Source organism: Triticum aestivum, chromosome 1A (assembly GCF_018294505.1).
Source record: "Triticum aestivum cultivar Chinese Spring chromosome 1A, IWGSC CS RefSeq v2.1, whole genome shotgun sequence".
Lineage (NCBI taxonomy): Eukaryota > Viridiplantae > Streptophyta > Magnoliopsida > Poales > Poaceae > Triticum > Triticum aestivum.
The window spans coordinates 593,582,034-593,604,423 of NC_057794.1; the positions used below are offsets into that span (position 1 = coordinate 593,582,034).

At 44.5% G+C, this 22,390-nt stretch overlaps 4 protein-coding genes across 8 annotated transcripts in view; all 4 read left to right on the forward strand.

Moving 5' to 3' along the window:
* LOC123070810 (chromatin modification-related protein EAF1 B) overlaps window positions 1-11,652 on the forward strand; it is a 13,084-nt gene extending 1,432 nt beyond the window's left edge. The window contains exons 2-24 of one of the 2 annotated variants that reach the window (XM_044494162.1): window positions 120-354; window positions 445-499; window positions 572-660; window positions 752-2,150; window positions 2,231-2,350; window positions 3,460-3,717; window positions 3,942-4,127; window positions 4,308-4,388; window positions 4,864-4,924; window positions 5,017-5,543; window positions 5,627-5,671; window positions 5,782-5,839; window positions 5,978-6,150; window positions 6,725-6,763; window positions 6,845-6,925; window positions 7,262-7,399; window positions 7,602-7,718; window positions 8,012-8,112; window positions 8,239-8,463; window positions 8,569-8,654; window positions 8,745-8,923; window positions 9,609-11,081; window positions 11,221-11,652. In XM_044494162.1, the coding sequence (XP_044350097.1) occupies window positions 266-354; window positions 445-499; window positions 572-660; window positions 752-2,150; window positions 2,231-2,350; window positions 3,460-3,717; window positions 3,942-4,127; window positions 4,308-4,388; window positions 4,864-4,924; window positions 5,017-5,543; window positions 5,627-5,671; window positions 5,782-5,839; window positions 5,978-6,150; window positions 6,725-6,763; window positions 6,845-6,925; window positions 7,262-7,399; window positions 7,602-7,718; window positions 8,012-8,112; window positions 8,239-8,463; window positions 8,569-8,654; window positions 8,745-8,923; window positions 9,609-11,009 (5,508 nt within the window). In that variant the 5' untranslated portion in view covers window positions 120-265 and the 3' untranslated portion in view covers window positions 11,010-11,081; window positions 11,221-11,652. Of the gene's footprint in view, window positions 1-119; window positions 355-444; window positions 500-571; window positions 661-751; window positions 2,151-2,230; window positions 2,351-3,459; window positions 3,718-3,941; window positions 4,128-4,307; window positions 4,389-4,863; window positions 4,925-5,016; window positions 5,544-5,626; window positions 5,672-5,781; window positions 5,840-5,977; window positions 6,151-6,724; window positions 6,764-6,844; window positions 6,926-7,261; window positions 7,400-7,601; window positions 7,719-8,011; window positions 8,113-8,238; window positions 8,464-8,568; window positions 8,924-9,608; window positions 11,082-11,220 lie in introns of both variants that reach the window. The other variant, XM_044494154.1, reaches the window with a different exon arrangement.
* Window positions 11,653-14,084: 2,432 nt separating this feature from the next.
* On the forward strand, window positions 14,085-15,403 carry LOC123070820 (uncharacterized). Its single transcript, XM_044494176.1, has 3 exons — window positions 14,085-14,772; window positions 14,856-14,960; window positions 15,062-15,403. Exons 1-3 carry the CDS (start codon window positions 14,131-14,133, stop codon window positions 15,242-15,244), a joined length of 930 nt encoding a protein of 309 aa, XP_044350111.1. The 5' UTR covers window positions 14,085-14,130; the 3' UTR covers window positions 15,245-15,403.
* A 1,134-nt stretch (window positions 15,404-16,537) lies between these two features.
* Window positions 16,538-17,547, forward strand: LOC123070850 (uncharacterized). Its single transcript, XM_044494224.1, has 2 exons — window positions 16,538-16,777; window positions 16,989-17,547. The coding sequence occupies exons 1-2, from the start codon at window positions 16,630-16,632 to the stop codon at window positions 17,282-17,284; spliced, it is 444 nt and encodes a 147-aa protein (XP_044350159.1). The 5' UTR covers window positions 16,538-16,629; the 3' UTR covers window positions 17,285-17,547.
* Window positions 17,548-17,710: 163 nt separating this feature from the next.
* LOC123070832 (uncharacterized) lies at window positions 17,711-21,025 on the forward strand. Of its 4 annotated transcripts, none has more exons than XR_006433970.1 (10): window positions 17,711-18,019; window positions 18,147-18,185; window positions 18,270-18,324; window positions 18,436-18,509; window positions 18,603-18,733; window positions 18,860-18,926; window positions 19,077-19,384; window positions 19,471-19,969; window positions 20,088-20,156; window positions 20,260-21,025. XR_006433970.1 is itself a non-coding variant. In XM_044494200.1 (10 exons), the coding sequence occupies exons 1-10, from the start codon at window positions 17,995-17,997 to the stop codon at window positions 20,317-20,319; spliced, it is 1,311 nt and encodes a 436-aa protein (XP_044350135.1). In that variant the 5' UTR covers window positions 17,711-17,994; the 3' UTR covers window positions 20,320-21,025. The 4 variants fall into 4 exon arrangements, 3 of the variants coding, with proteins under 3 accessions (XP_044350135.1, XP_044350139.1, XP_044350145.1); XM_044494200.1 differs by having other exon boundaries at window positions 19,487-19,969; XM_044494204.1 differs by having other exon boundaries at window positions 19,116-19,384; window positions 19,487-19,969.
* The last annotated feature ends 1,365 nt before the right edge of the window (window positions 21,026-22,390 follow it).

Consider the following 22,390-nt stretch of genomic DNA (forward strand, 5'->3'; position numbering starts at 1 on the left):
TACCCAAAATGTACTACCTGTTGTCGACCAGCCCAACCATTGTCGTTATTGCTGCTCTATGCTTTGCCTTTTCTGTTTATTTACATTGACGTTCTGTCTGTTTCTCTCGTCTGTTGCAGCTATTGCCCGTGGCGGTTTGCGGGAAGATAACCGTCTCGTTGCAGACGCCCTGTCTGCGTAATTTCGCCGGCGAATCTAGCGGTGTGTGAGCGATGACTTCTTTGGCTTCTGCGCTACTTTGAATACTCAGCCTGAGCCGCGTTCTATGGGTGGAATGATTGAATACGGCGTTAGTGTCAGTACCAAGTCTTCACCACGCAGTGTGGCCATTGAAAAAGCTCAGGAGGAGCTCAGGTGGGCTACTGATATAAGATTTCCCTGCATTTTTCTCTGGATGGTTGAGTATGGCTGGTGTATGACTTACAGTGCAATTATGAATTTCAGGCAGGAGTACGATGTCCGTGAAGAACGGAGGAGGGAGCTAGAATTTCTGGAGAAAGTAAGTTTGCAGGTTATCTTCCAGATTGGATTTTGCTGTTCCCTTGCTCTAATTACTCCTATCTTTTTACAGGGTGGCAACCCATTAGATTTCAAGGTTGACCGTGTAGAATCAATCAGTGTGCAATCCACTTCTCTCACAGCGGAACAAAATGTGATAAGGTAATGATTGCTTCCTGATCCCGATGTAGCATTTGATCACATGCCATGAGTTGATTTAGAAGCCTCTTTTGTGCTGTCAATTGCATTGCAGCGAAGCTAAAGGCAGCTTTACGTTTGCTGCATCACCTCGTGGGGATTCAGTTGAGAGTAGTGGCAAACCAGGAAGTTCACTGTGCCGCGAAACCAACACAGCAGATAATCTTATGCTTTTTGGTGGTAATAACAATGGCGTTGTGAAGGAGAAAGTTGTAAAGAGAGGATCCAGAAGAGCTAATGTAGCTCAACCCAGACAGTCTTCTGAGGGCCACAACAATGTAAAAAGAGCTGATGATTCTGGTTTGTCACGCCTTGGAGTGAAGAGCCAGGCATATGTTCGACGCAACAGGTCAAAGCAATGTAGGGAGAGTGCTAACGTGACTTCTGTAACATCTCCTGTGATTCCTGCTACAGCTTCGGAACCAAAAGATGCAAGGGGTGTGGTCAAGGAAAAGCGAGCCGATGATCTTGGTGTATCCTATGGTTCAAATTTAAACCAGGCAGGACCAAAGTGCGACAATGGGCCGAATAAAGCTTCTGACAAACATGTTACAATTGAGTTGAATGGGATTCAAGCCGTTCGCAAAGGCCACCGCATAGTAAAGATCGAACCAGTGGAATATGACGAAATGGTGCCCAATTATGTGAATCGAAATCAGCAGCCTGATGAACGTGGGAAGATAGCTGAAGAAGGTGCATCAATAGAACCCCCTGATGCTACTTCAAAAGCCGTTCTAAGGTCATCTTATTCTAGCGCATGCACACATGATAAGACAGAAACATGTGCTGCTGCTGAGAAGGCTGGCACTAATCACCTGGATGAAGGTATGGCCCAAGTCCATGTAGGTGAACTGGATAACAGCAGTATGATTCCTGTCTCTGCTGTCCAAGCTGCCACTTTGCACAAAAATGTGACAGATCCATGTTGTGAAGACATTGCCAGTACTATTGACAATGGAGCAGATGATAATAATCCAGTTCCAATGAATATTGATGGAAAATCACATGAAGACCCGGACATCAGTGGTATTTCTAGCAAGGCTGTTAAGGAAGGTGGACAACCGGAAGGTTCTAGCAGGCCTATTTCCGTGATTGGAAATTCTAGTCCTGTACCACCTGAAGTTAGTACTCGTGCCCGTGTGAAAGTTGAAATGGAAACTTTTGATGATGCAATGGTTGTACAGAAGGATACAAGCTGCTCACATCCAGGACAAATTGTGAACAATAATGGAGGTCCAGGTTTGGAGAGGATTGACAGTTGTCATGGGGTTTCTAACTCCGCCCATCCTATCGTTATAGGCTCTGCTCTAAATACTTTGGTTGATTCTACACCATCATTAAAAACTGATGGGTCTAAGGCGGAGAGTGAGATTCGAAAAAATGGAGAGAGCGTCAATAAGATGACAGACAAGGAACGCGAAGATTCTATCCTTCGAGAAGCTCGTCTTATAGAGGTACTGTTGGCGTATAGTTTTTTTTAATCCTGTAATATTATTCTTGTTCTAACAAGAGGGAAGATAATTTTGTACAATAGGTGAGTCTCAAGAGAGCTTGTGAACGATCTCCATGTAATATATCTTTAGAAAGGAGGAGAAAGGGTCATTGGGATTTTGTCCTCGAGGAGATGGCTTGGATGGCCAATGATTTCATGCAGGTATTTTCTAACGGTTCTTTCTATTTCCTTCTCAAACTTGCATGGAAGCATACTGAATCTAGTCGCTATCATTTCAGAAGTACTTGTATTTTTGTCTTATGTAACAATGGGTCCCTAAACTTATATTGAATTGCTGCTTAGGTCAGCTCCTTGAACTTGCAAAACTGTGTCACTTGGGTCGTTTACCCTTTAATAACTTAGCTAAAGTGCAGTGGTTATGCAGAAGTAAATATTTGGCAATGAAGTTGATAATTATGGGTACGTTTGGATTGGAGCCTAGAACAGCCTAGCCAAATAATTGGTGTTGACCTGAGCGCCGGGCACATGTTTGGATGGGCACCAACTATTTCATTTGCCAAGGCTCTTGCGCCTCTCCAGTTCATGTCCACGCCAAATTGTTGGCGAGACAGTGGCAGTCAAATCGTTTGCCAATATATTGGCGTGCCAACGTAGGTGGGGCTAGCCTGGGCAGCATCCAAACAGACCCTATGTGACCTCAGTTTACTGCATCGATCGTCCACAGACCCACTTAAACGATTGGTGTCTGCGTAGATTGGTGTTAGCTTGGTACAATTGTCCAGTTGACATGCCACCACTTTTAGATAAGAAAAACTCATTGTACCTGCAAAATGCCATATGGATCTTTGATTTGATTGAACTGCATCAGTATTGCACCTCTATTTTACTCATATGTTCAACAGTTTTAGCTAACTTAGTAGTTCTAATGATCTAAATTGGCACAATTAGCATGTCTTGTGTCTACTGCAAATTTAGGGCCCTGCTGAATTAATTTTCAGATTCATGGATCTTAGTGATACTTCAGTTAGTTTAGGACCCCTGAACCAGTTTACTCACTTTATTTAGAGTTAGTCATGTTGTCCTAGTGCGAACGGGAGCCTTGGCGCAGTGGTAAAGCTGCTGCCTTGTGACCATGAGGTCATGGGTTCAAGTCCTGGAAACAGCCTCTTACAGAAATGTAGGGAAAGGCTGCGTACTATAGACCCAAAGTGGTCGGACCCTTCCCTGGACCCTGCGCAAGCGGGAGCTACATGCACCAGGTTGCCCTTTTTTCATGTTGTCCTAGTGCAATCTGATGGTCTGATTAACAGGAACGCCTATGGAGAATTACGGCTGCATCTCAAGTGTGCCATTGGATTGCCTCCGATGGTCTGGCCAAGTTTGACCAAGCAAGCATTCTTAGAAAGCAGAAAACTGTCAGTAGAACCCTTGCAAAGGGTGTCATAAGTTTTTGGCGTTCAGCTGAGGCTGTCCTAACTACTGGCGGAACAGCTAAAGTGATGCAAAAAAATGATTCAAATATGCTAGGAGAGACAAAGCCTACTGGAACCAAAGCTGAGAAACAACAGGTACGTAAAACTAGTTCCAAGCAACATTTTGTCATGGGTTGTTGTATATGTTTTCATGACATGGCACATGTTCCTTCTTAGTACCATTATATTGATGGATCTTTTTGGCAACTGAGTAACATATAATTCATTAACTCTATTGGAATGTACATCACATCAGGCATCACCTGTTCCTGATGTCTCTTAAGATCTGTGAGATTGACATTATCTGTCAATTTGTATAGGGCAATGAAAGCTTGGAAGCGGAACAGTCTATACATCCTCTTCGATCTCATATTCAGGATTATGCAGTTCGATTTCTTGAATATAGCAGTCAGGCTTCTGATTCTGCTGCGTTGACTGAAGCACCACCTACACCTGACAGGCCGAATGACTTCGGCATCTTGAAAGTGTCTGATCAACTTTCACAGGTCACTTGCCACAACTTTCTGTAGTGTTGGTGATTAAGTTTCATTACTTTCCTTTTGCAAGACATCTCATGCTAAGTGTCCTAATAAATACCCATAGGCGCAGTTACCCCTGTCTCTCCAACTGGCAACATGTATGCATTTAACTCAGCAGCATTGTTTTCTGTTTTTTTTCCTCTGTAGGGAAGTCTCTTCTACACAGTACCACCTGGTGCAATGCTGGCATACAGGGAGTCCATGGAATCTCTTTTCATGTATCATAAGGTGAATATAAGCTTTATGCACGTTTCTCAAGACACATAATGAATATACTCTGCTTTTTTTCCCTTTTAGTTTCTTCCTTATGTTTGTCACCTACATGGACTAACAGTATCAGTGTAAGCAATAACATGATTTGTTTCTTCTGTCTTGTTTTATCTTGCCGGAGTACTGTATGAACCACACCATGGACAGACACATATATTTAAGCAATTAGCTAAACAAGACATTTAAGCACTTCCATGGCCCAAATTGCTGGCCGTGGAGGTCTTCTGTTTCCATCACTATGAAAAACCCCTCTGAATTTCTTGTTATCTGGTTACATTTAGTTCATGTTTTGAAGTTCTGTACTGCCTGGATGCCAAGAGGAGTTTTGTAGCTGTTTTTATTTTTAGACATTACCCAGTGCCCCAGAGTTCTTTAATTTTTGTCTTCAGCACTTTATTTGTGGAAATATGTTTAACATAGTTAATAATTGCAGAAAATTGGTAACTCTGGACTTCGTTATGATTATGAGGCATCTGCATGTGATTCTGCTGCAGGTATTATTTATCAGTACCTCAATTTTTTCCTATCGTATTTGTATGTATCTCATGCTCTTACTAACGCTTTAACCTTCTATATTTTGTTTCAGGGTGGGCTCAGGATAATGTCTATGAGGAGGATGAAGGCGAGGCTTCTACTTATTTGTCACAAAAGGGTCACAAGAAGAAAAACAGTATGCAGCAGAGGATTAATGGTTCAAGGCCATATGAAACTGACGTGTCTTATGATCCGCGCTTGGAAAGCAAGGCAGGAAACCGGCAGTTCGTTTCAAATGGCAAAAGACCTTCATCTTTTGTTGGAATTCCTACAAAGCGCATCCGCACAGCCGCCAGACAACGAGTTGTAAGCCCATTTCCTGCTAGTGCTGGTGGGACTCCCCAAGTCACAAGTAAAACGGATGTTTCAAGTGGAGACACAAACTCTTACCAAGATGATCAAAGTCCATTACATGGTGGGTCCTCGGCGTGGAAAAATATGGAATATGAATCAACAGGTGATTTTGACAGACATGATGGTAGCGAAGCATGGACTAAAGCTAACAAGAAGAAGAAACAAAAGAACCCAGGATACAAGACTGCTCAAAATACAGCCAATTCACGTGCCGCTGCTGTAAAGGTTAATTCTTTAAGCATGCTCCCCATTTATTGCTGCTTGGGATGTTTTATCGGAGTAATCTTTTTTTTCTTCTGATGTTTCAGGGCCGGATCTACGATCAGAGATCGCAAGTTAATCAATACGAGCAGGTCCTTTTTCCCCCCAGTTGTTGATATCAGTTGCTGAGATATTCGTTTATTCTTTTTTAGTTTTAGTTTAGTTTTGTTAGACTCAACACTAAAAAACACTTCGTGTGCAGAAGGATTATCTGAAGAAGAGACCAGAGACCCAACAATTTTATTCAAATGGAACAATTGGTACTTCCATTCTCTCTTTATATACACGGCGCACTTGCGGCCTATGTCATATTAACTATCTGCTCTTCATGTATTTTGAGAGAAAATTTAAATAGCTCCTAACATGTGGATGAATGTCATGTTTTTATGTTAAAATAGTTGCAAATGGTGGTCAACATGCTTCTAAGAAGCTTAAAACAATGAAGCAAGGGATATATATTAAACAAGAACCTTCTCAAGTTCCATCACAGATGAGCAATATGGCGCCTGCTAATAAAATTATAAAGATCATCACTAATAAGGACCGTGGGAGAAAAGTGAAAGCGCTAAAGGTATTATCATCTCTCTACATTACAGTCATATTCCTTTCTTTTTATTTGCGTATACACTATATGGTCACCGTCGATGAAACCTTGTCATTTAGGCTGGAAGGGAGGTTTGACCGGTTGTACTTCCATTTATTTTTCTTTATACACCCTACTCTGCTGGAGTCGTGCAAGAATAAGGTTTCATTTGATATGCTCGGCAGTCCTTTTGCTACCAGCAGTAGAGAAACATGCCACTTGTAGATATGTTACTGACTAGTCAGGATAGGTCCAGCTCAGGTTAGATAAGCAAGCTGAAGTATTAAGCTGTAGTTGTTTCAGTTGTGTCATAGAATAACAAGAGATAAATTAGAAAATTTCATTGAGATATATTGATTGGTAGATGAAGTACTTAGTTTGTTGGACATTCTTGTGGTCTATATAGTTCCCTGTTTGTCCTTTTTGGTGTGCAACTGGATTATAGGATGAGATGATATTTGAAAGTCTCTTTTGTGATTAAGCATCATAGTGTATGGGTAGCACATCCTGCACATGGTTTAATTTCTATGTTGCTTACTGAAATGTTGTATGCTTTTGGCAGATGCCTTCTGGTGGTGGATGGTCAAACTTCGAGGATCAGGTTCTTGTTTGTTTGAATTAGTAACTTTTCCTCTTTCCACTTCAGTTTGTGGTAATGACCCAAATATCTTAAATATTGCAGGCTCTTGTTGTCCTTGTCCATGACTTGGGTCAAAATTGGGAATTAGTAAGTGATGCAATCAATAACATTGTGCAGTTCAAGGTAATTTCATGACTGGGATAAAACCTTTTTCTACGTCATATATTTTTAATCATATTGTTCAAACATCTAGTATGAACTTTGATTTCTTTCCAGTCCCTTGTTTCTGAGTATTTTTATTGGTTGGTACCATTCAAAGCTAGTTAGGCTTCAATCGTATTGTCACTCTTTGCAGTAACTGTATCTTTTCTTTACTCTAAAGATTATATTCTGTGGTCTTAAATTTTATCATCATAATTTTAGACACTGTTATTCTTCCATAAATTCAATTTCCCAGTTCCCTTTTTTTATGGAAGCAGCAGTAAAATTTATGAGTTCAATTGTATCCTATTTATGCAGTCTGTACATAGACAACCTAAAGAATGCAAAGAGCGCCATAGGGTTCTTGTGGATAAAAGTTCTGGTGATGGTGCTGACAGTGCAGAAGACTCTGGTTCATCTCAACAGTATCATTTCACCATACCTGGCATTCCACAGGCATGTTAATAATTTCTTTTAATAGCATTTACTGCTTGACAGGGAGCACATATATAGGGTACACAGATATGCTGTTAAACCTTCTATATGTTCTCTCTTTGATACTTACCTTTTCAATCTATGGGCTATGGTAAATATTCTTCTTTCTGAGGAAGCACAACAGACTTCAATTCTCTAACATTGATCTTCTTATGCTCATCAGGGTAGTGCCAGGCAGTTGTTCCAGCGACTTCAAGGACCATTTGAGGAAGAGAATCTGAAGTCACATTTTGAAAAAATTATGCTCCTCATGCCAAAAGTGCTATCCAGGCGTAGACAGGTTCGCCTTCTATCTTTCTTCAAGGCCTCATACTTTAGCGGATCTTTGTAACTTTTAAGTTGTATTTATAGTGGAGGTTGAGTAAATCTTGGTATTTCTTGTTCTTTGCGAAGTTGGGTAGTTATTGCGTCACATTCTATTAGTTTTAGAATCATTCTTGTCTTTGTTTTACGTGCATAATGACAGCTATAATATGACACGTTAGTGGACTTTCACATACCTTTGTTTTGCTGCTCTTACATATACTGTTATTTGTCAGTGTTGCTCATCTTCATGCTTTTCTTGTGCATTAGGTTAATAGCCGGGAGCTGAAGCCGATCGTACTACCACATAGTTCTCATGTTGTTGCACTTACACAAGCATGCCCGAACAACTTATCTGGGGGCATTTTGATGTATGTGTTTGTTGCTTTGAACTCTTGTTTGGATCTCACTTCCAGGAAATTGCCAAGATTTTTTCTTTCTTATATGCTATTTAATTTCTGTCATTTTATCTTTGTGGTCTTCTCTATCTGTTACAGGCCACTTGATCTTTGTGATGTAAATCTGAGCCTCGATGCAGTCACACCTGGCAGCGGAAACCAGATTTCTCATCCAAACGGGATGACACTGTCGAATCAACATGGTTCTGCTGGTCCTACTACCACTCCTCCTACTCCCAATCCAAATTCAAGGTTGCCAGGGTCTCCTGGTATGGTTCTGGGCAGCAACTTTTCGCCACCTTCAGCACTGAGTGCCCCTTCTAGGTAAATGTTTCAAGTATCCTTCCTAGTAATTGCAGATATTATATGGAGTGCACGATACATTTAATTTACAATGTTTTTTCTTGTTTCATGCAATTTCTGCTACAGGGATTCTCAGAAATATGGTGTTCCTAGACCGTCCTCTATACAGGGTGATGAGCAACAGAAGATTCAGTATAATCAAATGCTCAGTGGTAGAAATCTTCAGCAACCTGGAGCTGTTCCTGCAACAAGTCCTGGTACTCGTATGATGCCTGGTGCTCATGGTGTTGGAATGATGACAGGGGTAAATCGAGGTATGCCTGCAGTCAGGGCAGGCTTTCCAAGAGCTGGTTCCCCAGGAATGCTGAATATGGCATCGACAGGAAACATGCCACTCAAAACTGTGCAAGGAGTGCCAAATGCCATGTCTCCCGCTGGAAATTCTATGATGAGGCCACGCGATCCTATGCAGATGCTTCGTGTGAGTTTCCTTTTCTCTTTCATTTTATTGAAACATCTAAATTGTTTACTTTCATGCATAAACAGTTGCCTAAAAGCGCTTGCTTTTTATCTGTGGTAAAAAAATTCCATCCTTCAAGCTGTGTATGTCTTAAGTTTGGATTCACGAGTGTTGCTTGCTGTTTGTCATTGCACAAGCTTTCTTTTACAAAACTTTGTAAACAAAGGGCAGTCCTGCCATTTTTAGAAGTTTTCTGAGGAACAAAGTAGCTTCTCGTGGTAACCAACATAATTAATTATGTGACAAGTCTCTACATGTCTGAAACCTGCATAGTCTCTGTTATGTCAAGGTCATGTTTATTGCTACGTTTTGAGTTACTAGTTGCCTGCTTAGAAAATATTCCCTTGGTTAAGTAAATGAAAGTGCCTTTTTATGAAATATTTGCTCATATCATTTTCAGACACCTATTTGAAACACTTGTATGTCTTAGTGGTAGGACTGCCCTTTGTTTACACTGCATGACTGTCAACTACGCAAACAAGGTTTATTTACTGGTCATGCAACATTGACATTAGATGGTTATAAGGTGACTCCAATATTCACTAAACGAGCTATTAAGCTTAAACTACTACTAAACTTGTCAGTTGTGAAAAATCAACGTGATTCAGAGTGCTGACGGGATACTCTCTTTCTTTCTTTCTTTCAGCCTGGTCAGCAGCATATGGTGAGGCCGGAGCACCACATGCAGGTTTCACAGGGAAATAGCCAAGCTGCCCACTTCAGCAGCATGAATCCATCATTCTCCAAGGCTGCAGCTTCTTCACCTCTTCAGCAAACCCAAAGGCCACATCAGATGTCACAGCCACTGAACATGCTGGGTAACCCGCATCTTTCTCAGACCCAAGGAACCAGCCATCCAAGCCCACAGCAGCAGCCATATTCTACTATGCCTATGCAGCTGGCTAAGGAAAGACAATTTCAACACCGCTTGGTGTCTCAACAGCACAACAGTCTTCCTGTAGCAGGTGTGCAGAACGGACCACAGATTCAGCAGCAGAACCATGCATCTCCGGTCACTTCAACCCCTTCTTCACAACCTCTGCCTCAGAAGCAGCAGTCTGCACAAAGCCCAACAGATAGCTCTGCACTTGCCAATCGACCTGCCAATGCTACAGAACCTAAGCAGAAGAAACAGCAGGGTCAACAGCAGCCTAGACAGAATCAACAACAGAGGAACCAAGCTAGTCAACAAGCTAAGCTTATGAAGAGTCTAGGACGAGGAAACAACATGGCGACACCTCAGACTCCTGCAGCCGACGCAACTCCACCCAGTGCTGTCCCTACAGCTTCCAAGAAACAAGTTCCTGACAGAAATCCGATGCAACATGGGCAAGGGTCCTCCGCTGGTAGTAAAGCGTCAACTTCAGTTACACCTCAGCCTGGGAATCAACATAAGCTATATGCCTCGCAGCAGCCTCCAAATATCGGTAACCAAGGCTTGGTGCAGGGTCCTCCTAGTCACACCGTCTTTGCTGCACAACCGCCCCCACTCCATTCCAGGTACCCGGTGACCACGCAGCAGCGTCCAATGAATCCAGCACAGAACAACATCCAGAGAATGATGATGCAACAAAGCCTCCAAATGAAGCCCGACTCACAGATGGACCAAGTCCAGCACAGCCAGGCGATTCCAGCCACACCGACATCTCACAGTTCAGAGGCAGGCAGTCCTGGGCTTTCAGCGCATGACCCAGCTGCAGTTACATCGACATCTAAGCCGCTCAGCTCCCCCAAGGACAATTATGCCGGGAACGGAACTTCAGCGCCATCGTCGTCTAGCCAAGGCATGCTGCAGAGGCAAATATCAGGCGGAACACCATCCAGCCAAGGCATGCTGCAGAGGCAAATTTCAGGCGGATCATCATCCAGCCAAGGCATGCTGCAGAGGCAGATTTCGGGCGGGCTGCTGCCTGTGCATGGACAAGAGGTGAGTGGCTCATGGCACCACCAACAGCTGTCTAGGCCACACCTGCCTCCCCCGCATCATCAGCAGAGACCAGTTGCTCCAGGCAGCATGTATGCTCCCCCGAATCCAGGGTCAGGGTGACGAAATCTCTGACACTGGCTGGTCGTATTCATGGAGCATCCCTTCTCTCTGAAATCCAAAGTTACTGTACAGGTACGTGCTTCCTTCCCTTAGCAAGCCGTGTTTGCATTCCCCGCCGACTTGCCGGCACAGGTTGTGCATGCAGTTTGTGCAAGTAAACTCATGAGAGAAGTCGCAAACTGATGTTTTGACATTTGCTGTGTGTTGTCAGGTGTTGGACCGATGGAACGGAATGGAAGTCGTTGCTGACAGTGGTCCTGAACAAAGCTACTTTTGGTATTTTGTTGTTAGGTGGTAGATAAGTAAGATGATTTGGCAATGCATTGCCACCCCTCCTTTCTGAGGTTGGTCGGCTGCAGTGAGTCTAGATAAGAGAGATAGATTGATGATGGTGGTATGGTAGCTGGTAGCTGGTTTTGGAGGAGGAAGGAGGAGGTGCTTGTTGCGTGCGACAGCTAACTTTTGTTTTCCGTGTCTCTGTCGGATGGATGATAACCGGCTGTACATGCTGCTGCTGCTTCTTGGTCGTAGAGCCAGTGTCTCTGACTAGTGACTGTATAAATTTGTTGTCGTTGTGATCGTTTTAACTTATATAACAGTGGTACAACAAGTTGATTAAATGTGACAGTGCATAGTTGAAAGAGTGCCCAGTTTGCATTGGATCTATCCTTGAGCAGTGCTGCAATCTATACCTCACCCGTCCCAGCAAACGGCTGAGCGGCTGGCTGTTCCATGGTCCAGTACAGACAGGCCATCCAGTTCAGTTCAGTACAGATGCTCAGCCGTGAAAATGACTTGAAGGAAAGCGAAATCTTTACGGATGCAGATAGATAGGGGAGCTGGCTTGGCAGATGCGCAGCGGTGAAAGTAAGTAAATCAAGGAAAGCAAAGCGATATCTCCTCTCGTCTCTCTCTCCTCGAACCCCCACCAAAATGAGTAAAATGCAAGCGCGGTCCTAATTCTTTCCCAAAAGTGTCGACTGGGTCCTAATTCTTTCAAAATGCACATCTGGGTCCTAAATCTTTCTAAGTTGTTCACCCGAGGTCCTAATTTCGACTGTCCGCCGCTGACCAGCTCGCGTGGCGCTTTGACCGCTGCCACGTCGACTCGAGGGCCCACGCGGGATAACGACCAGCCGTGCATTTTTTTCAAAAGAGCCCCCCAACCCTAATCTCTCCACAGCCGTAGTCCTTTCCTCTCCTCTTCCCCACCTCTCTCTGCTCTGGTGAAACAGGGGAGATCGACGGCGGCGGTCCGGTGAGAAGAGGCAGGCGGCCATCGTAGGCGCTTGTCCGGCGGCGGCGCCGCTAGGATGGCGCCCGTGCATCGGCGACCTGGAGATCCTCCTCCACGATACGGTCAGTGTGTTGCCCATAACCCTAACCCTCGATCCTCTTTTTCCGTGGATTTCGATTTAGCTCGAATCGATGGTAGTATTTGACTGAATCCCTCGATACCTAGGAGCACAAGAGGAGGTTTTTACCGTAGAAATCAACTATGGTGGATTTTTCTGCGAATTTGGCCGATCGAAGACGTATGTCGATGGTAAAGTTGCTCTGTTCGATGGTTGCGAAGTAGATACATGGTCTCCTCTCTGGCTCACTGATTTTATGCAGCAACTGGGATATAGTGACCAATCTAAGCATGTTATTTACTGGTTACTGCCTGGAAAGAATTTAGCCGACGGACTGCGGATTGTGGACTGTGACACTGACACTTTGCACATGACAGCAGTTGTTCCAAAATTCCAGTTGTTTCAGTTGTTTGTTGATCACAAAGATATGGCCTTTGACAATGTAATGGATGATATTCATGTTAGTGGTACACCTGAGCTACCTCTTGTACTAAGCCCTAAATCTCATGGGTTTAGCAGTGGAATAAGAGGAAGTCCCAGGTTTAAGGTGAAAGCTCACAAAGGCAGACTGAACCAATGTCATGCAGGCAGCAGCAATGAAGGGAGTAGCAGTGTTCCACCAGTGGGACTAAATGTTGGACATGAGCTTAGAAGAAGCAGGAGGAAACTTGTGGTAGAAGAAGAAATCCCCAATGAAAATGACAGTGACAGTGATAGTGATGACAGTGAATGGGATTCAGACTGGGTAGACTCTGACAATGAAGTAGGCAAAGATGATGATGATCTATATGAAGAATGGGTTGATGAAAAATTTGAGAAAAAAAAAAAGAAGAAATCTGAATGGGAGCAGGACAGTGACTATGATACAGATGAACTGCAGGAGCTACAAGGTTCAGAGCTTGAAGATAGTGATTCAGCAGAGGAAGTGGAAGTAGTAGATGCACAAGGAAGGAACAAAATGAAAAAGAAAGTGAAGCTGAAAAGGTGGAGGCCTGAGAACATGAAAGAAGTCAATTTTCACATAGGCATGGTGTTCTTGTCTGTCATTGAACTAAGAGTAGCAATTCAGGAGTACATTGTGAAGCAAAGAGTGCAAATTCATTACATAAAGAATGATAAGCAGAGGATAAGGGCAGGTTGTGTTGGAGATTGTCCCTGGTTCTTATTTGCTGCACCTGACAGCAGGACCAAAGCATGGGTTGTGAAGAAGTATGTGGGTGAGCATACATGTGAAAGAGAGTGGGCACTGAAGCAATTTACAGCAAGATATTGTGTGAGGCATCTGCATCAAAACTTTGCAAAAAACTGGAAAGGTGATGTATTCAAGAATAAATTGTGGCAAATTGCAAGAGCTACACATGAGGCAGACTGGAAGAAGTACATGCAAGAGATGAAAGAGTTGGACCAGGGGGCCTATGAGTACTTGGATGCAATTGACCCAAGGCAGTGGTGCAAGGCCTATTTCCATGAACTCCCAAAGTGTGATTTGCTTCTTAACAACAGCTGTGAAGTGTTCAACAAGTAAGTTGTCAGTACTGTAGCATTTCAGCTGTGAAGTGATTTCATATTGTCAGTACTATAGCATTATCTAACTGTAGTTATTTCATAGGTATATACTTGATGCCAGAGAAATGCCTATAGTTACTTGTCTTAAGAAGATCAAGGACCAATTAATGACTAGGTTTTATAGCAAGAATCTGGAATCTGAGGAGATGTGTGGTCAAATTTGTCCAAAAATTAGAAAAAAACTGGACAAAAATATTAACATGTCCAACAACTGCACTGCATTACCAGCTGGACAACACATATTTCATGTTAAAGGCATGGTTGGGGAGTATGATGTGAACATACAGAAGGAGGAGTGTTCTTGTAGGGCATGGCAGCTCTCTGGAATTCCATGTAGACATGGAGTTGCATGTTTAAGACATGAAAGAATTAAACCAGAGGATGTTGTCAACAAGTGCTACAACATAGATGCTTTCAGAGCTGCTTATGGCAAGATCATAATGCCATGTAGTGATCCTAGAGTGTGGCCTAAAACTAATGGGCCTCAAATGCTGCCACCACACTATGAGAAGAAAGTTGGTAGGCCTGGAAAGAAGAGAAAGAAGAACCCACTAGAGGAGGACAATGGAACTAGGATGAGCAGACATGGCATTATTGGACACTGCAGTGTGTGCAATCAACCAGGACACAACAAAAGAAAGTGCCCTGAACTAGGTAGAGGACAACCAACAGCAGCACATGAGGCAGGAGCAGAACAAGATCCAGCAGCAGAACAATATCCAGCAGCAGAAGAGGAAGCAGCAGAACATGTGCAAACAACAGAACATGTGCCAATTCAGGTTGTGCTTCCAGAAACACAACAAAGAACTAAACTACCAGTCAAGAGAAGGCCCAGTTGCAAGGTGCATTTCCCTTAAATGTTTCCCTTAAATGCCGTTGAAAACTAAAATTGCAATGGTCAACAACATTTCTTATTTTTTTGCAGAAAAAGGCATGTCCACAAGTGGGCAGAAGTACATCTAATATGATATCTTCTTCTATGAATTATGATCTTGCTTCATCTACTATGATTGAGATTTTACAGGACCAAGTGAGAGCTTTTTATTTAAATGCAATGTTAATAAATGCAATGCCATCTGTTCTTCCAGAAATTCACCTACATTACTAAATACATGTTTGGTTGGTTTGTAGGCTATAGCTACTCAACAATCTCAAACAGCAGTGCCAGCTCCTCTACCAGAAAGCCAGTTCATTGCAAACTGCAGAGATGCCCTGCCAGCTCCAAGAAGCCACACTACTGCTACACTAGGTTTGAAGAGAAGGAAGAAAGTGAAAAAAACTAAGGAGAACAAAGCCCCAACAACTCAGAAGTGAAGAGCTACAAAGATGTTATCGAAAGAAGCAGTGTAGGATGTTTTTCTTTTGCTTAGGAAACAAGGTGGTTTGTAATGAAACCTCATGCTAAGATGTGGCTTTGGGTTTCACACAAACCATGGAAATGTAATACTTTTGTTGCACAACTTCAAGACCTTGTAATGTTGGGTCCATCTATCTATCTTTGAGACTGTTTTGAAGTTCAGTTAGTAAAAGAATGGCCTTGCATATTACTGTTTATTTGTGTTGTCAATGCTAGTAAAAAAATGATGCCAAAGTACAGAAAAACAACCAAAATGCTGCCAAATTTTAGTTCAATTTCATTGCAACAGTAAATCATCAACATCTGGATACACCAACAAGCATTGATCACTGGATACATCATACTAACACATCACTTCTTAAATCCTACATACACCACAACTACAACCAGTACAACAAGTGCACTGAGAATACTCCTACAGAGAAAAATGAGCTCATTCATCTTCTGCATTGCTTCTGCATATGCCACAGTCTCGACAGTGCTATGCATTGCTCCTGCACAAGCATCTTGCACCTCTGTTTCTTCACTTGCAATGACACCAGCCGAATCTAAACTGCGCAATCCACGGCTGACATACCCAACTCTCACCAAAAAATCAAAATAGTTGTCTGGTCCATCTTCCCAATAGTAATGTTGGCAAGGATTTGGTTGAATCTGATAGAAATTGAGCAAAAAAAATTCAGTCAAAAAGAAACACAGAAACATCAAATCGATTGGGCACTTGTAAAAGATCTTACATGGTGATTGGGGCACTTGTAGAAAATCCTGCCAGGATTTGCCTTCGATTTTGACACAAGACGAATTGTAGATCGAATGCGGCAGCTAGGGCATGGTACCAACGGCAGCATACCCGCGGCAGCCGGCGATGAGATGGGCGGCGAGAAAAGGGCTAACGCCGGAGGTGGAGCAGGCGCTTGGGCAGCCTTCTTCCCGCGGTGCTTCACGGCAGACGAGCTAGCGACGGCGGACATGGCGGCGACGGCGCGGCGCCAGAGAGAGGGAGAGAGCAAGCAGAAGACCTAGGGACCGGGGAATGAAGAGAGGACAAACTCCAGGGGCCAAACTGCTTAAATTACCAACCTCCAACCGCGGGAACTATCCCGCGTGGGCCCTCGAGTCGACGTGGCAGCGGTCAAAGCGCCTGCGAGCTGGTCAGCGGCGGACAGTCGAAATTAGGACCTCGGGTGAACAACTTAGAAAGATTTAGGACCCAGATGTGCATTTTGAAAGAATTAGGACCCAGTCGACACTTTTGGGAAAGAATTAGGACCGCGCTTGCATTTTACTCCACCAAAATCCACATCCACCATTCTTCCGTTGCCCTGATTGATTCTCTGACGCCATGGCCGCCCACGGCAAGCCCAAGCCCAAGCCGCCCGGTGCCCCCGCGCCGCCGCCGCCGCCCCCGCCACCGACGGCGGCAGAGGCGAAGAAGGGCTTCATGCGCCGGATGTTCCCCTTCCTCCTCGCCGTCAACGCCTTCGTCGGCGGTCAGCACCCCATCCCGATCTCGCTCCCCTCCTGCTATACTGCCAGTGGATTCCATCTTCTTCTCTCGGAGAGATCCAAGATGCCGGCCATGGCGGTCTCCCACTGTTGCAATCTATATTTCCCCCATGGCCATGGGGTTCGCTTGTTTCTTTGGTTTATTATTATTAATCACTCTTCACCATCTCACACCCCCTGCTTGGCAACGTGCAGCCTACATGCTCGTCAGGACCTACTACAAGGACTCCCCGGCCAAGACCGCCGACGCTGCCTCTGCAACTGCCACGGCGTCCACCGCCGTCGAGTCCCAGGAGCCTGTTGCCGCCGTCGCGCCCGTCAAGCCGGTGCTTCCGCCGATCCCCGAGGACGAGCAGCGCCGGGTCTACAAGTGGATGCTGGAGGAGAAGCGCAAGGTGAAGCCGCGCGACGCCGCAGAGAAGAAGAGGCTTGACGACGAGAAGGCCCTGCTCAAGCAGATCATCCGCGCCGACACCCTCCCGGTGCTCTGAAACGAGAGAGCCTCACCACACCACCACCAGACTGGACTGCTCTGCTGTTGGAATAATTAAGCTGGCACTGCCTGATTGATGGTTTGATTGGATTTAGTTAGTTGATTGTGTCGTGTGGTACTCTTATTTTTATCCTCTTATAAGGTACTCCTAGTTTGATGCCAAGAGGCCCATCTCGAGCTGCTTTATTTATGTGGATGCAGGCAGACTGGTCTTGTTGCTTGTGTTGCTCTATGCTTCTTAAGATAAGGATTTATGTCGAACTCATTGTTTTCTGTGGATGTGGATGCAAACTGATCCTTTACTTTTCTCTCTTCTGTCTTCTTATTACAGTGATGTGTCGGCCAAGCCTATATATTTCCACGCCAGCAAAATTAAAATACAATGCACTCTTGCTGAAACTTTCAGCACAAAAACTAAGAAACTGCAGCTGGCCCGGGGTACAATTTCGTTCATTCAGTTAAATAACTGCAGCCCGGTGCAAGTGTGGTCAGTGTCTATATGAGTGTGAGTGTAGGTCTGTGACAGCAACATCAGGAGCCAAAATTGAGCTCCTCCAGTGGCCCCAGGAGGCCTTGCTGGTGGTTACAGATAGCCACACATCCAAGCTGCCCTGAATATCATCCACTAGCTCGGCTGCTGCTCTCCTTAAGGCTCAAGATCAGAATTGGAGGGCTTCTGGTGCAGCACCAGGCAGTCGCTCAGCAAGGATGCCGGGCAGCATCCGAATCTCAGGCAAGTCATCCCCCCTCTCTCTTACGATTTGCAATACTTCCATTCAAAACTCCAATATGAATCAAATAACATATTCTTGTGCTGGAGGCGAGAACTGACGGTGTTCGTTTCTGCTTTTGCTGTGCAGACATTCAGCCACCGGTCACCGCACCACTCTTCTTGCAAGGTTTGTTGGTGTCTTCTGATTTCACTCTACTTTTTCCCTTGCTTCACACTTCCTGTTTGCTAATGTCGTGTCATTTGGATGCAGTTAATGCAGGGAAAAAAGAGTACAGCGGAGACATAGGGCAGCATGGATTCTCCCTGTAAGCCCATTCCCATATCGCCTTTCGCTGGTTTTTACTTGCGTTTGACCTTTCTAATTCCACAAAATGCCCATCGAGAATGTATCTCACACCAAGATGATATATTTGCAGTCCTGTTACATCGATTCGTGATAGCATGGTGATGATGCTGTACAATGCAGACAAGGAATTGGTATCCAAGACAGGTTTATTTATTGTTGGTTCATTAAGCCTTTCTTCTGTTTATCATCTGCACACCTGTCAATTAACGTGCGTCGCGATTTTCTGTAAACCATCAGAGGTGAAGACAAAGTTGATTGTTGAGTTGGGAACCATGGATGCTGTTTTTACTCTTGATAGTGGAGGGACAATTATTCTCCAGTTGCAGTTTTTTCTCAGCGATGAAGATCGCAAGCGCATCCAAGAGATGGTGAGATGCTTCTTTTATGGTTTATTATGCTGTTTCCATGAAAGCTTGAAAATATATTTTTCTTGAAAGGTTCAGTTTAAGTTAAAATATAAATTATATGTGTTTCTACTGTTTCTTTTTATTCAGAGGAACTCTGTGATGAAAAGAAAGCAGCAAGAGCTGCTTGGGAATGGCGATGAACTTTATTTCCAAGGTAATTTGCTATAAATTATTATTTTAAACGCACATTTGGAATTCCATGGAACAAATTGAGCATTAGGTGTGTCTGTGTGTGTGCTCCCTGAATGAAAGGTTCAGAAAATTAGTCACCAGTTAAAATGCAGTTGATATGAACACCATGCAGGAGCTCTGTTTCTTACAAATGGCTTTCAAATTTTATCAGAAGATGGCCCACTGCCTAAAGAGCATGCAGAAGATATCCCCGGCATCCCAAGCAAAGATGATCTGAAAAAGAGGGTCGTCTTCTCCGAAACAAGTGTAGATTCTGACATGGTGGCTTCTAAGGACCCACCGTTGCAAATTGGTGGTACTACTTCGATGCTCGAAGGTCCCATCGACGCCGATTCCAAGAAAGGACAGGGTAAACCAAAGAGTAGATCAAGCAGCGCGGTGAAGAAGATGATAAGTGCCTTCGAAAGCAGCTCCCCACAGGTTCAGAACCCGTCCCTATACAGAGAAATGATCGCCTTGTTGCCTAAATTCTGAAAGTGCAGATAATATTACAGCGACTTCTCAAGTTTGCATGGCCTGCAGGGTCTGCCTTCGGTGCCAAGGATCAGATCAGAGAGCTCGTTGGAAGAGATGCCGTCGGTTTCTTGTTCAGAGACTTCCACCAACCCTTCACGCAAGCCTCCTACTCCTGGTGCATCAGTGGACGCTCCAGGCCGCACCCAGACAGGTCCCAGGCCAGGGAAGCAAGCCATGATCATTGGCAACAAGAAACCAAGCACATCTTTTGGAAAGACCGGCCCGTTAAACACACAAGAAAGCCGGAGACGGAGCTCCAGGCAGAGCGCAGGAGCGAGCAACATGATTCGCCCGGAGAAGCGGTCAGCGGAAAAGCGTCGGCGTCGCTCCATCGGCACCTACTCATCGGAGCAGCAGGTGAACCCTTGTGGTGCGACGTCTATCGTCACGTGGATCAACCATCCGCACGTCTGCATCACCACTGCGAGCAGGCAGCTGAAAGGCATTGTTGACGTCGAGCACCTGAATTTCGTGGAGAACTTGGGACAGGTATGAAAGCTAAACTGGTGTGATACTTAGCTACATGCATGTTGGTGCTTTATTGCTTGTAGCTTCTCCTTGCTACTTGATTCGTCCTGATATGCACTGTCATGAACTTGTGGAGCAGGGCGCAGGTGACGGCGCGGCGCGGTGTCCTGACGGTTCCCCGGTGCTGAATGGGTGGTTGATTAACCAGGTAAGTATACACTTACTGCATTGATCTCTCCTCTCGCTGTCGCCAAGGCTCGTTTATTGAGAGTTTACCAGTGATATAACCTGGTAATGAAATGGCAATGCAGGGTGTGCGTGGTGTGATAGTGATCATAGCCTGCGGAGCTGTGTTTTTCAACAACAGGTGAAGAAGAGGACGAGTGCAGCTGATAACTTGTAACTAATACGTATCAGAAGCTGCGACCGATGAGGCATTGAGATGCAGTGCAATTTGTTTGTGTCAATGGCTTGCTGTTGCTTCATACTCCACCATGATGACTCGCAGTTCATGTCAGAAGCTGCGATGAGACGAGTGTAGAGTATCATATGTGTAAATCATTCTGGGATGATGATGAACTGTCGGGTTCTAGCGCGGCCTTCTGCCACCGCGTCCCTTTGGCCGTATGCCGTGCTTTGGGATGTCTGTCCAGTATTTGGACTTTGTGGTCAGCCCGGATGGTCCCGAGTCGCCTCGGTTGGTGCAAAAGACGGGGAGCTCTGAAACGAGGGAGGCTCACCACCACCAGACTGGACTGCTGCAGAATAATGAAGTTGTCACTGCTTGATTGATGGTTCCTCTCTGCTAAGAGAATGGCTTGATTGGACTCTTTAGTTAGTGCGATTGTGTCGTACGTGTGCTACTGTTATTACCATCTTATAAGTTAGTGAGAGGCCCATCTCGAGCTGTTTTATTTATGTGGATTCCTTGCTTTTGTTGCTCTATGCTTCTTCGAGATAAGGATTTGGTTTGTCTCAAGCAAGATGGTCAACTGATTGATTGATTGACTCATTCATGTGTCACAAGTCTTTTGTTGTTGTCTCCGGATGCAAACTACTAAGTAGTAGTTCTCTGAAGCTTGAGTTGTTTCCTGTGGGGTTCATATGATTCAGCATTCACACATTTATTTTCCTTTATATAGTTTTCTCTGCTCGGTGTTCTTACAGTGATGTGCCAGCCCAGCCTATCTATTCCCATGTCACCAAAATGTAAGTCCAATGCAGCATTGCTGAAACTTTGAGTACACAAAAGAGAGATAGAGAGAGCTACTGCAACAATTTCAGAATTGGAGGGCTTCAGTGCACCGCAGAGCAGGCACTCAATTGATGCCAGGCAGCATCCGAGTCTCAGGCGAGTCATCCCTCTCTTATGATTGATTTCTACTACTTTATTTCAAAAAGTTGGAACAGAGTATCATACTGTTGTACTGGAAACAACAACTGACAGTGTCTGTTTCTGTTTTTACTCTTCAGACATTCAACCGCCGGTCAGCTTGTCCTGCGTGGTGCTCGTATGATGCCTGGTGCTCCCAGTGTTGGAAGGATGACGGGTAAATCGAGGTATGCCTGCAGTCAGGGCAGGCTTTCCAAGAGCTGGTTCCCCAGGATTGCTGAGGATGGAATCGGCAGTGCACATGCTACTCAAAAGTGTGCAAAGAGTGCCAAATGCTGTAAATGTCCATTCTGGAGCCATGTCTCCCGCTGGAAATTCTATGATGAGGCCACGCGATCCTATGCAGATGTTTCGTGTGAGTTTTCTTTTCTCTTTCATATTATTGAAACATCTAAATTCTTTTACTTTCATGCATAAACATTTTGCAAAAGCACATGCTTTTTATCTATTGGTCAGCACTCACGAGGAGAAGAAATTGGAATACCTGAAAACTGGCAGTAATTCCTAAGATTTAACTTGTGTCTTCACAATTATTTCCAGTTGCTCCTGCCCGATGCAGCATGGACGCTGCATGACTTTTTCGTTCTATCCACGCATCGTGATTCAAAGATTACGACTGTCCACTACTAAAACAGGGTCTAATTAGTACTCATTCTACCCACCAGCACGACTGTCGACTACTAAAACAGGGTCTATTAAGTAGTCGTGCAACAACTTTGACATTAGATGGTTAAAGTTACTCTGTTGTCCAATCTTTTTTTTAGAAGATAAGGGCCGCGGCCCTGTTCCATTCCATATCAGAAACGAAACAATAGTTCCAGACCGATTACAGGCAAACGCACACGATGAGCAGCAGACGTACTGTCACAGTTGCTTACCGTCGCCACATAGCTACAGGCAACGCAAATCTAAACACAACTAGACAGAGTGAAGTCACATCCAGGGCCTAAACTGGTCACACAAGTCTGCATTACATTGCCCGAAACGCCGGACATGAATTTTTGAAGGATGTCGCTGCAGGTTTTGTGGCTTCAGAATGTGTCCACCCG